Here is a 14744-nt window from a genome sequence, read left to right as displayed (position 1 = left end):
ATGAGGATGTGAGTTTGATCCCTGGCCTTGCTCAGTGGATTAAGGATCCGGTGTTGCCATGAGCTGTAGTGTAGGTCGCTGACACAGCTCAGATCCCATGTGGCTGTGGCTGTGGTGTAGGCCTGCAGCTGTAGTTCTGATTTGACACCTAGCCTGGGAAATTCCATATGCTGCAGGTGCGGCCCTAAAAAAGCAAAAAAAGGAAAAAAAGAAAAATCATATTGAGTATTATTCCAATATTATAAAAATCTTTCCAGAGTTCCTGCTGTGGTACAGCGGGTTAATGATGCAGTTTGTCTCTGTGGTGTTGCCAGTTCCATCCCCAGCCCAGCGCCATGGGTTAAGGATCAATTGTCATTAAAGCTTTCGTGTAGGTTGAAGATGTGGCTCAGATTTGATCCCCGGCCCAGGAACTTCCATATGCCTCAAGTGCAGCTGAAAAAGGATAAAAAAAGCTTTTTCTATCTAATCCACCTAATGTTAATAATAATTATTGATAGGTAGGTGGTACATTTTGGGATAATATATGGTTGTTTTTATACTTTTCTGCATTGCTTCAAATCTTTAAAAGAAGCAGGTATTATTTGGAGTTCCCGTTGTTGTGCAGTGGTTAACAAATCTGACTAGGAACCATGAGGTTGCGGGTTCAGCTCCTGGCCTTGCTCAGTGGGTTAATGATCCGGTGTTGCCTTGAGCTGTGGTGTAGGTTGCAGACGCGGCTCGGATCCTGCGTTGCTGTGGCTCTGGCGTGGGCTGGTGGCTGCGGCTCCAATTCGACCCCTAGACTGGGAATCTTCATATGCCACTGGTGCGGCCCCAGAAAAGACAAAAAGACAAAAAGACAAAAAAAAAATGAAGATGGAGATCCAAAGCTTCTAGAAATGCATAGAAATCAAGTGCCATCCTTCTCCACAGAGCCCCCACCCCCCCATCAGCCCCCCTCCTCTGACCTTGCCCCACTCCAGGGTCAAGAGGTCTCAAGAAGCCTTAATAGGTGGCATCCACCATCAACCTGAGCACCAAAGGCAGGACCCGTGGACTTGCTCTAACTCAGTCTGTCCTCTGAATGAAGCCACCTCTGGTTTTGAGGAGGTATGGGGTCTTCAGAACTTCAGAGAGCACAGAGAATAGCTTTGGTACCCTTGTGATTTTCAGTGGAGTCCCTGCCCACGTCCCCAACCCAGGCACCGAAGCAGCACACACTTGACAGTTTTGTGTTTATTTTCAGAAAGTGATGGAGACAAAAGCAATATATCCAGACACCACTTTCTGTACAATAAATAGCCATTCCAAAAAAATAAAAATAAAAAAGAGAACAGAAAAATGCAAATTCGCACCCCATTACCACCCAAGACTTTGTTGTTGAGTGGTGCCCTGTCCCCCCCACTTCCCAGCCCCTTCCTCATGACCCCACTGTCTCTGAGCTGGCGGAGCCCAGGCCAGTTGCCCAGCATCACTTGGCTCCTCCCACTGACCCTGGCTGGCTGGCTGGCTGGCTGGCTGGCTGTTATCAAACTCATGTGTCTTTATTTCCAGATCAGGGCATAAACACACGCACAAACATGTTCAAAGTTCCTCTGCAAAGGAAGAGATCTGAGTCTCCAGTCCCACCTGACCCTGACCCTGACCCCGATCCCAACCCCCACCCCCACCCCCACCCCGCAGAAGAGAGGAAGCTCCTTCGTGTCCCAGAACTTCTGTTGTCCGTTTTCTGTTCTCCAGCTGGGGACCCACAGCCAGAAGCAGCACCAGGTAAAAGACTGTAGTTCGCGCGGAGGAAGGGGCAGCAGACTCCTCTCGGGTTTCCTTGTGGGCCAGGAAGCCGCAAGTGAACCCCAGAACCTTTCTGCGCCCACCCTCTTCCCCCACCAACGACAAAAGGAGACGGGGCGGAGGGAGCTGGGGACCGCTCAGTCCTGAGTCTGTGGTCAACGCCAGTCAGCGTCCCCCAACCTCATCACACTCTCGCTGTTCCTTTCATCCTCATCTGCTCAGTTGGGAAAATAGTTATAAAACTGGCCTTCGGTCTCCTTATCAAAAGGAGAGGGGGCCCCCGCAGGGGAGGAGCTGTCCCCACTGGAGGGATAGGGGGACACACGCCTCCGCTTAGAGTCTCCTTCGCCCAGTCCTGAGTCACTGGACTCTGGCCGGATGGGGGTGATCTCAGTCCACAAGGAAGGGGAGCCCTGGTCCTCCGGCCCCCGCCCCTCTGAGGCTCCAGGGCCAGGTTCCATGGGCAGAGTCCGCATGGAGCGGAACCAGCCAGCTGGGCCCATCTTGGGAGGGTACTGCGGAGCCACAGGCCAGCCAGCTCCGGGCGCCAGGACCTCTTGGCTTCGGAAGTAGGACATGGTTGGCCCAGGGGCTGAGGGCAGGAATGTAGGCTTCATGCTGACAGCTCGAAATTCGGCCTCGTAGCTGTGGTCCCGGGGGGCCCCCAGCCAGTAAGGCTGGGGAACCGCATCCTTGGCCTGGCCGGGAAGGTCGGGGTAGAAACGGCTGGGAACGGGATACTGGTTGGGGAGGAGAGGAGAGTAGTGGTCTCCCCCAAGCAATTGACAGTTGGGTCCAGGAGGGGAGGGGACGCTGGGGTCAACAGATGCATACATGCTAAAAAAAAAAAAAAAAATCCAGGTAAGAAGACAGGGGTCACTTATGAGCCTGCCTGGTGCCCATCCCACCCCCAGGCCCTCCTGCCTGCCCCACCCCCCACCCCCCACTTTCCCACCCTCAGAATGCCTTAGGGGGACGTGCTGAGCACGTGTCTGGAGTCCCAGTCTCAGAGGGACCAGAGGAGACCTCCCTTGGCAGAGGTGAGTTGAACCCAGGGGCACTTACGACTCAAAATTCTCCCGGAATCCTTTGGCGAAAGGGTTATTATCAATTTTCAACTGAGTAATCTAGAGAGAGGGAAACAGAGTCGCTGGAGCCTGAGGCTGGGGCAGTTCCAAAAATCCCTCCCAGGGGAGAACCTCCACCCCCAGCCCCGCCACCCTGGCTCAGCCAGCCCTCACCTCTGCATTCTGGTAGGCGGTCACAGCAATGAACTGGGTTTCTTGGAAAGTAAAGATGTGTGTGTTGGAAGCGTTGCAGGCTGCCTCTGGCTCACCATCATTGACCTCGACAATGTGCAGCCGGGGCTGGTACTTATGGAGGGACTGCAGCACGATCATCTGAGAGGGAGAGGGAGCCACAAGGCTGTGAGGGCAGGAGGAGGGCGTTCAAAGCCCCCCCTCCCCGAGGCCGGCCCCACAGCCAAGCTAGAAAGGACCCTGGCATCATCATGGCCATTCCCCTGCCCTGCCACTGAGGAACTTCCCCCTGGCCTTCCGACCCCAGTCCCCGTCCTCCTGAGGGCACCAATTCTATCTTTTTTTTTTTTTTTTTGGTCTTTTGCCATTTCTAGGGCGGCTCCCATGGCATATGGAGGTTCCCAGGCTAGGGGTCTAATCAGAGCTGTAGCCTCGGGCCTACACCAGAGCTACAGCAACGTGGGATCTGAGCCGAGTCTGCAACCTACACCACAGCTCATGGCAACGCCAGATCCTTAACCCACTGAGCAAGGCCAGGGATCGAACCCCCAACCTCACGGTTCCTAGTTGGATTCGCCAACCACTGCGCCATGACGGGAACTCCCAATTCTATCTTCTTGCCTCCTTTCCTTTCACCTGATGTCCACCGAGACCAAGGTATTAGCACACACTAGGCTTTTCAGGGATCAGGGTACTTTGAACAGACTTGCTGAACTCAAACTCTGCATCCATTCCCTGGGACCACTGGTGCCGACCCTTACCCACAGGGTACACGGAAAAATGGCAGCCTGGGATTCAGTGAAGAAACTCCGAGGCTGGTTTGGGCCGTGTGGTGACTGACCCCTGTCTGCCCTGAGATTTAGCTTCCTCCCAAAGTGGGTGGGAAGGAACCTGAGTCTGAGGAGAAGAAGAAACGTCATTCTTACAGAAGAGAATCGGCCTGCGCGGGACCCACTGCGGCCGCAGGGATGGGGAGGGGGCGGGGCTATCCCGGGGGCGGAGTCCCACCTGCGTCATGTTGTTGGAGGCTCCCTTGTTATTCGTGAGCTTTAATTTCCCGAATGAAACTTCCTGGCGCATCCAGTGGGCTCCAGTGTTGGGGGAATCTGGGTGGACGTACAGGCGGTTCCCTGTGGACAGTTAATCTCTTTGGCATGCAGCCCCTGGGACCAGACCCCTGGTGAGGTGGGGCTTCGTTGCCTGTTCTGAGGGGGATGGCAAGAAGGATGCAGGGGGAGGACGGATGGGGCCGGGCAGCGGGAGGTGTTGGCAGAGGACTGAGCTGAAGACAGTCTAGGGCAAAGCAGAAAAGAGAAGACGAACAGAATGGAAGTGAGGAGTGGGAGGGGCTTGGGCAAGTGGGATGGGATGGGATGGGACAAGGGGGGACAGAACGGAGAATGAGCCCCCTAGGAGTCGCGGCGGGGCCTGGGGCACCTTTTGGATCCACCAGGGGGCGCACAGTCTTAGGAAAAAAGCGCTCCCACGGCTCCCAAGGAGGTGCATACCTGGCATGCTCCCCTCGGCCTTTCCACACTGCACCCACTTGCCGCTCTGATACCGCCAGTGGTGCTGGTCCACCAAGACCACGTCCACGAACATCCGGTAATGGCTGGTGGGCTCCAACCCGGCCACAGTAAATGACAGGAATGGGAACATCCGCCTGGGGAGAACAGAGAGAGGCCCACCAATCTCCATCAGCCCCCGACTCCCTCCCACAGCCGTCTCTTGTGCAAAGCCCATCCGTCCGTGGTGTGCTGGATCCGGCCCCCAACACAACCACCAGGGCCAGCTGGCGGTGTCGTCCAGGAAGTCTGCCAGCCAGTTGTTAAACAGTCATGATTAACAATTAAATTGTATAAACTTACAATTAAATACATGACATTACAAGCCAAGCAATAAATACTCAAAGATCGTCACGTCTCAATTTTTTTTTTTCTGCATTTTACTATATCTCTTTCCTGGAGATTGGTGAGGTCCACTCTACCCATATGGTGGAGACACTGGACAATGTGAGCTACCACACATCTCTTCCTGACTCAAAGTGCACTGATATCACTTGGGGAGCTTACAAGTGGCTATTTTAGGGGTCTTTACCATGGAAATCAGCAAACACTGTGAATCAGGGCTTTAAAAAGGTTTTTCCTTCAGAGGCTCAGTTGCTAGACATTAGCTGTACACCACTGTCTCCAGCGGTAGATGGTTTTGGGGGGGGAGCAGGAGGGGGCAAAGCCACAAGCCAGCCCCATACAGGTGGTTCCTAATGGTCCTTATCTTTCAGTTCCCCAAACCCGGGTCTGTCATCCATCCCCTCCACTGTAGCTCTCACGGCGCTAACAGGTGCCTAACCCCAGAGCACCCATCCACAGGCTCTTCCTGCCCCGTCCTCCTGGGCCTGATGTCTGTAGCCCAGCCTGCTCTAGGCCTGGGCCTTCAGAAGCAGCTGACGTCCTAGTTGGAGCTTTCTATCCACTTCAAAGAGGACTCTATTGAACACAGTTCTCATGTTCGAGGTCCTGGTTCTTAGAAAAGGAGAGAAAGTTGGATTTGGGATGCTGGGCTATTATGTCAGAGTAATAGATTCAGAGCAAGAAATACTACCATACCACTACCATCTCCGCCACCTCCACCACCCCATCACCCCATCACTCCAGCCACCCCCCTATCCTCGCCGCCACTCCAACCATCACCACCCCATCACCCCACCCCCACTCCAACCACCCCCATCCTCACCCCACTCCAACCACCACCACCCCATCACCCCACCACTACAAATGTCCTCACCTCTACCACCACTACCATTACAACCATCACCAACCCCATCACCGTCACCCCTACAACCACCACCACCCGAATCACTAGCCCCACTACACGTACCTCACCACCCCCATCACCTCCATTGCGCCAACCATCCCCACGCCTATCACCATCCCCATCACCCCCGTCACCTCCGTCATCACTGCCCCCAACACCACCGCTACAACAATTAACACCTCCACCCTCCCCACCCCCACCCTCCCCACTCCAACCAGCACCGCCCCCATCACTGCGCCCGTCCCCTCTGCTGTCACCATCACTGCAATCATCTCCTCCACCATCGCTGGCATCACTATAACCACCACCTCTACGGGTTAGCCTTTTTCTTCTAAGGAGGAAGAGCAGAGTTGTTAAGATGGCAGAGCCACCCCTCACCCAAAAACTTATCATTGCGACATCCGTCTCCCCTCCTCCTGTAAGAAGCCCTGCAGGATGGGAAGAAAGGTCCATGAGTCAGGGAACCTGAGGGAGGGGGAGTTCCAGGGGCCTAGGAACACTTTGGGGTGGACACTACTCCCCAGAGAGTCCCAGAGCAACATCCCTGACAACCTTGGAAAGATCCCCTGGCGGGGGCGGCGGGGGGAGGGGGGGGGGAACAGTCCCATCACTGTCTTCCCCAGACTCTCCTGTGCTGAGAAAAAGAGACTTATTGGCCTGATGACCTTGGTTAAGGTCATTCTCCAACCAAGCCTCAGTTTCTTTCCCTGTAAATGGAGAGATAACTCCTGTCCGTCTTTCCTCTGAGAGCTGTTAAGAAGTTCAAAAGATGTGCCACTCAGCTCAGCCTCTCTCCTGTCCACCCCCATCCCGCCTTTTCCCAGGCCCAGCGCTGTCAAAGCCCCCTGGCCTGGCCGAAGGACCCCAAGCAAGAGTCTGGAGTTCCTGTTTGAGGCCCTCGGTCCCAGGAGATCAGCACAGCAGTCAACTGAAGAAATCAAAGCTTAGAGATGAGGCTGTGAGCCATCGAGAGTGAGAGAATATTTTTAACCTCTTTCTTTCCCTGGCCGCACCCTTGGGCACGTAGAAGTCCCCAGGCCAGGGATCGAAGCTGCGCCACAGCAGTGACGACACCGGCTCCTTCACCTGCTGCGCCACCAGGGAAGTCCTCAACCTACTTCTACCAGCAACTCATTCTATAACAGCAGTCGCGTCACTCGTGTTTCCTACCCAAACGTGTCGGAGTAAGAAAGAGAAAGGAACAGGTTCATTGAGCCTCTACTTATGCGGCAGCCAGTTCACTGAAGCAGTGCTTTGAGATATAAAATGTTATTTCTAATTTTACACCTGAAGAAAACGGGCCTCCGAGAGGTCTGGTGACGGCTCCTTGGTGGGAAGGCAGAGCCGTGTTCTTATGATTGCAAGGTGCATGCCGTCGTTGCCTCTGCTCCTCCACCCTGCTTATCACTCGTGGAGGGAAAGGCAGGAGACACAGGAAGCCAGTGGGGAAGAGGGAGGGGAGAACGGAGGTCCCACCTCTGCCCGAAAAGGCTAGCTAGGATCACCACCAGCTGGGATCCCAAAATAGCCCCTGATTTCCATGACACTCTGCTACGAAGGAACTGGGAGTAAAGATGGGTCTGGCACCAAACCAAGTCCCCCCAAAAGACCACTTACCACCTCTGCCCTCAGAAGACAGGGTCCAAGACCCCAAATTCCTCTGCTGCCCCAAAGAACCCTCCCACCTTGAAAGGATTCTCAGGGAGTTCTTGTTGTGGCTCAGCAGGTTAAGGACCCAAGATAGTGTCCATGATGATGCGGGTTCAAGCCCTGGCCTCATTCAGTGGGTTAAGGATCCAGCATTGCTGCAAGCTTCGGCATAGGTCGAAGATGCAGCTCGGATCTGGCGTTGCTGTGGCTGTGGTATGGGCCGGCAGCTGCTGCTCTGATGGGACCCCTAACCTAGGAACTTCCGTATGCCACAGGTGCGTCTGTAAAAACAAACAAACAAACAAAACAAACAAACAAGCAGCCACAGCAACGCCAGATCCGAGCTGCATCTTCAACCTATGCCGATTCTTGGGGTCATTTTATCCCTTCTCCATCCTGAATATCTCTGACAATGCTCCAATTCACCATCGTTAAGTACAACTTAAAAGGAGATGAGGAGTTCCCGTCGTGGCGCAGTGGTTAACGAATCTGACTAGGAACCATGAGGTTGCGGGTTCGGTCCCTGCCCTTGCTCAGTGGGTTAACGATCCGGCGTTGCCGTGAGCTGTGGTGTAGGTCGCAGACGCGGCTCAGATCCCGCATTGCTGTGGCTCTGGTGTAGGCCGGTGGCTACAGCTCCGATTCAACCCCTAGCCTGGGAACCTCCATATGCCGCGGGAGCGGCCCAAGAAATAGCAACAACAACAACAACAACAAAATAATAAATAAAAAATAAAAAAAAATAAAAGGAGATGGTTTTGGAGTTCCTATCATCATGGTTCAGTGGTTAATGAATCCAACTAGGAACCGTGAGGTTGCGGGTTTGATTCCTGGCCTTGCTCAGTGGGTTAAGGATCTGGTGTTGCCGTGAGCTGTGGTGTAGGTTGCAGACACGGCTCAGATCCCACGTTGCTGTGGCTCTGGTGTAAGCCAGCAACTACAGCTCTGATTAGACCCCTAGCCTGGGAAACTCCATATGCCATGGGAGCAGCCCTAGAAATGGCAAAAAGACAAAATAAATAAATAAATAAAAGGAGATGGTTTTTATCAGTTATGTTGGCAAAATATTTGAAAAATAATACTATCTAATGCTGATGAACCTATGGGAAAAAATGGGTCCTCTCAACCACTACTGGGGAGGGTGTGAATTGGTACCACCTTTTTTTTTTTTTTTTTGGCCTTACCCACAGCATGCAGAAGTTCCTGGGCCACACACCGAACCCGTGCCACAGCAGCAACCCAAGCCACAGCTGTGTCAATAGCTGATCCTTAACTCACTGCACCCCCATGGAACTCCAGGTACTACATTTTACAAGGGTATTCAGGCAGTGTCTGTGCTGATCCAAATACAAAAGGCTCTACATCAAGAGACGCCTTCTCCCACCAACCTCAGACCCACTCGACAGAATCAGACAGCCACCAGCAATGGGCCGAAGAGAAAGCAAAGCCACTTTTACCTGCCCAAGAGAAATGAAGCCAGTCAGCTCAAATTAAAGCAGGCTTAAAGCTACATTTTTTTTTTTTTCTTTTTAGGGCCACACCCATGGCATCTGGAAGTTCCCAGGCTTAGGGGTCGAATCAGAGCTGTAGCTGCCAGCCACAGCCACAGCCACAGCCACAGCCACAGCAACGCAGGATCCGAGCTGCATCTGCAACATACACCACAGCTCACATCATCGCTGGATCCTTAACCTACTGAGCGAGGCCAGGGATTGAACTTGCTTCCTCATGGATCCTAGTCAGGTTCATTAACCACTGAGCCACGAAGGGAACTCTTAAAATTTTTTTCTTTAAGATCTGGGAGTTCCTGTTGTGGCTCAGCAGGTTAAGAACCTGATGTTGTCTCTGAGGGTCTGGGTTCCATCCCTGGCCTCACTCAGTGAGTTAGGGATCTGGCGCTACCGTAAGCAGTGGCGTGGGTCACAGATGCGGCTCAGATCCTGTGTGGCCGTGACTGTGGCGTAGTCTTCAGCAGTGGCTTGGACTGGACACCCCCCCAAGCCCCGGGCCTGGGAACATTCACGTACCACAAGGTACGGCCTTAAAAACAAAAATTAAAAAAAACTTTCAGTGGGAGTTCCCGTCGTGGCACAGTGGTTAACGAATCCGACTAGGAACCATGAGGTTGCAGGTTCGGTCCCTGCCCTTGCTCAGTGGGTTAACGATCCGGCGTTGCCGTGAGCTGTGGTGTAGGTTGCAGACACGGCTCGGATCCCGCGTTTCTGTGGCCCTCGTGTAGGTCGATGGCTACAGCTCCGATTCGACCCCTAGCCTGGGAACCTCCATCTGCCGCGGGAGCGGCCCAAGAAATAGCAACAACAACAAAAAAAAAGACAAAAGACAAAAAAAAAACTTTCAGGAGTTCCCGTCATGGCTCAGTGGTTAACAAATCCAACTAGGAACCATGACGTTGCGGGTTCAATCCCTGGCCTTGCTCAGTGGGTTAGGCTGTGGTGTAGGTTGCAGAGGTGGCTTGGATCTGGCATTGCTGTGGCTGTGGCGTAGGCCGGCAGTTGTAGCTCCGATTAGACCCCTAGCCTGGGAACCTCCATAATATGCTGCGGCTGTGGCCCTAAAAGGAAAAAAAAAAAAAATTCAAAGCTCTACAAAGTCTCGAAGTTGGAAGGTAGAGAAGAGAACACCAAAAGGGCTGAGGCAGGCAATCGAAGACAGTGCGGGACCGAAATTGTTTTATCCAGCCCGAGCTTCGCACATACACACACAAATGCAAATTGAACTGCTTAAAAACAGAGCTACCCAACGTTATCTTAATTATAATAATCAACTAATCACACCCAGAAAAGTGGGGATTGCCAGCAATTACAGCACATCCACACACCCACACACGGAGACAGCCGCCTCTCTCTTCCTCTCCCGAGAGCGCCTGCCATTGACTGCTATTCGCCGGCTAACTCGGCGCCGCACACAGACCACCACCCTCACCAAAAAAAAGGCCCCAAACCGCCCCAAACACACAAACTTGAGCTCCCAACCCTCCAGATGGCCAGTCCATCTCCTCGTGCTCAGTGGCCCATCCGAGCCCCATCTGAGCCACCTGGATGGGTCTCTGGACCCCGGAATGACCCCCTCCTCCCCACCCCATTTCTGCCCATGGAGGAGAGCATGACGGTGTCGCTTCTCCACACCGAGGGATGGGTCTAGGGTGGGTGGGAGAGGAAGGATCTGGGAGAGAGTGAGTCAGCCTAGGGCGAAAGGCTATGGGGCTGTGGGTGGGCCGGGTTGGAAGGATTTTTCAAAAAGGAAGAAGCCTGTGGGTGACGTGGTGGTGACTGGTGGGCCGCCGAAAGCCATGGAGGGACGGGCCAGCCCGCCAAAGCAGGAGGACAGAAGGGAGCCGGTCTCGGAGCCCAGGTCTCCCTTTTTTCAAAAGCCAGTAGCAGAACGAAATGGCTGCCGACTTCCCAGATCACTGGAGCCCCAGCTCAGAAACGGGGGTGCCGACCTGGCGGCGGCGTGTCCTCTGTCCCCTCCACCCCGCCCTGGGCCCCCGATCCAAGAGGCGGCATCAAAGGGAGTGGTGAGGGTGTCCCTCAGCATCCGACACCCCCCGCAGTGTCTGAAGCAGTCCCTCGGGGTAGACGGAACGTGCAAGGATTGTATAACACACACACACACTCTCACGCGCACGTATGAAACAATCAGGGAAATTTAATAACATTTAAGAGTTTCTTTTCAGGTGCGTTAATGGTACTGTGTTTATTTTTAAAAAGCCATTTTTAGAGGGGCACAGAGAACTACTTAAGGATAAAGTAATATAGTGTCTAGGATACTTAACTAATGACCAAGACTATCGCTACCACGGTTCCAGAGCAGAGGGGGGCAAGGTGAATGAGCGAGGATAAAGAAGAAACAATATTGGACCCGTACTGACAACTGCTGAAGGTGGATAATGGCCAGATGGAGATGGGACTTTTTTTTTTCCATTTTGGTGTATATTGGAATTTTTCATAATAAAGGAAATTGTGTGTGTGGATCTAAAAGAGAGACAATAAAAGTCATCAAGAGAGAATTTTTTGGCAGGAACATAAAGAAAAAAAGGAGGTCATAGGAGAGATGGCGACCTGTACTGGGAGATGCAACCCCCTCTCCCCCCAGACCTCCAGTTAGCCCAGCGCCCCCAAGATCCCTGAAGTTCTGGCTGAAGCTTCGTCTCCGCCATCCCTCAGGACTGCAGGGGCCGGGGCCTGGCAGCAGGGCTGTGGGGAGATCCCACCAGGCCCCAGGTGGGACGGCTTTGGGACCACCTCACAGAGTGGAGGCCTGAGTTTGGGTCTGCCATGTGACAAGTGCCAGCCACCAGCCCCCCTGCGCCTCAGTGCCTTCAGCTGTAAGTGGGGAGGCTGCCTGGCCTACCTAGTGCAGAGTGAAATAATGGAAGTGAAAGCACTCTGAATGCATCAAGGCCTTCGGACAGTGTGGGTGGCTGTTTTTAACTCCTAGCCATGGGGGGCTGGAGAAAGAAACCCCAGCACATACCATCTGGGCGCTGGCGCCCATTGTGCCAGCCATGGGTATGCAGTGCAACCTCAGAAGAGTCTCCAACCATCTCTGCACCCATTTCCCCGTCTGTCCACAGAAGAGACATGACAGGATCTTCTGGGTCCCCTCCAATTCAGACACGATAGCCTGGAAGCCTGGGCTGTGCCTGGGTGTGCCCAGCCAGGGGGCTAGCGTTGGGGGAGCAGAGAGGAATTATCAGAAGGCTTAGAAGATGAAGGCCGTGCCATAAAAGAAAATGCCAACTTTCGTGGGGGCATCCCAGAAAAAGAGGACCAGCTCAGCAACTTGATACCAATTGAGGCCAGTGGACAAGGCCCTCGATCCCAAGCCACCTTGTAGAAATCACCGGGAGAGACGAATATTTCAGCAGTGCCCAGGTTGAATGCCAACCCCCTCTCCCCAGGCCCAGCATGGCCTCTCCCCTCTCCCTCCCCAAGCCCCACACTTGGTATCTGCTCCTCAACACCTGCCGGGTCCACTGATGACACAGCCCTGCCACACAGAGGTTCTCCCTGGTCCCCTGCCCACAGGGCTCCCCCACTGGGAGGGGTGGGTGCACACTCTGACACACCAGACACAGGCAGGGCTCACTCAGAGCGTTGCTTACTAAACAAACAGCACACAAATCGCAAGTTTCTCTTTCTTGCCCTCACGAAGAAGGCTCTCTCCGGAAGCAACACCCTTGGCCCCAAACCCTACCCTGCATGCACTGGGCTCAGGGGCGCCTGGGCCCATGGAACCATGGCTCTCCCAGGATGGACTGGTGAATAAATATCTGGATACGGGTGGGGAAGGGTTTCAGGAGACAGGCTTTGAAGGGTCCAGAGTGTGGGACTGAGCTGCCAGCTGGGACCCACGGGTTAGCTTCACCTGCTCAGGCCCATGGGCATCTGGGCCTTCGGGCATGGGGCTGTGCCTGGAAGGAATCTGTGCCTCCTCCCATTTGACCGCCATTCCCCACACACACACACACACACACACACACACACACACACACACACGACATATGATCTCAAAGTCCTACCGGAAAGGAAACTTGGCGACTGCTTCTCCATGTCACCAAATCCCAGTCTTACTCTCCTCCCTCCACACCACCACCACCACCGGAGCTGATCTGTACCCAACAGCAAGGGGGCTGGGAGAGGTGGGCACAGGGGCGGTGCCCTGGACATGGGGGCTGTATAATCGTTCACACACACACACACAAGACTCTGCCCTCCCCTCTGTTTCCCACACCTAGGGGCTAAGAGGTGCCTTGCTCCATCAGACCCGTGGCCAGGCTTCCCCTGTGCCCACGGCGTCCCCCACTCAGGCAGAGAAACCACAGGCACCCTCCCCCAGATCAGGACGAGGGTTTGAGGCGCCCCTCTCCTCCATCTCCCCTTGGAGTTCAGCCAGTTGGTATAACGTCCTGAGAGTAAAAAACCCCAGAACGTTCCTGTCCCCGGTACGACTTCTTCCTTCTCACCAAAGCCTGAGCCAGAACTATGGGGGCCACGGAGACACAGCAAAGTCAAGACAAAAAAAAAGAAAGAGCGTGTCCCTGTCTGGGCAGGACCGAGGCTCCCGCTGCTCGGCGCTCTCGGCGCGCGCCTCACTCACCGTCCCTGCTTGGTGATGATCATCTCGGTTTGGTGCTGATTAAACTTGGACCACAACAGGTGGTTGTTGAGCGCGACTCTCAGCTTCCCGGACACCTCCAGCCCTGCCGGCAGCGCGTAGTCCTCCCGCGGCCCGGGATAGAGGGCTGCGCGCGGGTCTGGGGCCGCGTAGCCGTCCCCCGGCTGATAGCCCTCGGCGCCCGGCGTCGGCGGGAAGGGCTCGCCCGCCCCAGGGAAGCCGGAGGCCTGGGGCCGGGGCGGGTAGGCATAGGCTCCGAGGAAGCGGCCCTGCGGGGCCGGCACCAGGGCGCCCCCGGCGTAGGGCGCCCCCAGGCTGGGACCCCCGCGACGGTCGGCCGCGTCCTGCGCGCCCGGCTCCGGGTAGAAGTAGCGGTTCTGTGGGTCGGCGCCTGGCGCCCGGCCCTCGTCGCTCGCCGGCATCGGCTCGGTGCCCGTCAGCATGTCTCTGCAGCCCGGCTCCACGATGCCCATCCGGGGCGGGCTGGCACCTTCCCGAGGCCGTCGAGGAGCGGCCCCTCTCCGCGCGGGGGCGGGCGCGGGGGCCCGCGGGGCGGGGGCGGGGCGGGGGCCCCGGGGTTGGGGGGCGGAGGCCGGGGCCCCACCGGAGCCCGGGCTCGGACGCCTGGGTCCTGCGCCCGCGTTTGGCGGGCGCGCGGCAGCTCCCGGGCTCCCTCTCCAGCGGGCCGCTGTTACTAGCGTCGCGGCGCCTTTGCTGTGGCTTTATGAAGCTCTCCGGGCCTCCCCCAACCCCGCCACCTTGGCCCCGCCCCGCCTCACCCCGCCCCTCGTGGCTGATCCTGGGCAAGTTCTGCGCGCTTGACAGGGACTGGGGGGACCCCCCGCCGTGTGGACCAGCGAGTCCCCGCGCGCCTGGTAGTTGGCGCTCAAAGACTTTGCCTTCTGAGAGTTCCCCCGCTCCACCTGTTTCCCTCCTCTGGACCCTCGTGGAAATTCCATCCATCCTTGAAGCCTCAGCTCAAAGGCCCCATCGTCCAGGAAGATGGAACTCACGAGGCCTTCTCACCGCACTCGCAGGCCCTCTGCCGCTTCACCTACAGGCATGTGGCTGATATTCACGGATGCCCACTATGTGCCCAGGATCCGT

General features: G+C 55.5%; 1 protein-coding gene across 1 annotated transcript; it reads right to left on the bottom strand.

Annotated features, from left to right (window-relative positions):
* Positions 1-1203: 1203 nt before the first annotated feature.
* On the bottom strand, positions 1204-14319 carry TBX21 (T-box transcription factor 21). Its single transcript, XM_047758175.1, has 6 exons — positions 13620-14319; positions 4541-4695; positions 4041-4162; positions 3015-3173; positions 2839-2900; positions 1204-2610 (listed from the first exon to the last, which is right to left on the bottom strand). The coding sequence occupies exons 1-6, from the start codon at positions 14108-14110 to the stop codon at positions 1992-1994; spliced, it is 1608 nt and encodes a 535-aa protein (XP_047614131.1). The 5' UTR covers positions 14111-14319; the 3' UTR covers positions 1204-1991.
* Positions 14320-14744: the final 425 nt, after the last annotated feature.

This window comes from Phacochoerus africanus, chromosome 14, assembly GCF_016906955.1.
Source record: "Phacochoerus africanus isolate WHEZ1 chromosome 14, ROS_Pafr_v1, whole genome shotgun sequence".
Taxonomy (NCBI): domain Eukaryota; kingdom Metazoa; phylum Chordata; class Mammalia; order Artiodactyla; family Suidae; genus Phacochoerus; species Phacochoerus africanus.
This window is presented reverse-complemented; position numbering and strand designations above follow the sequence as displayed.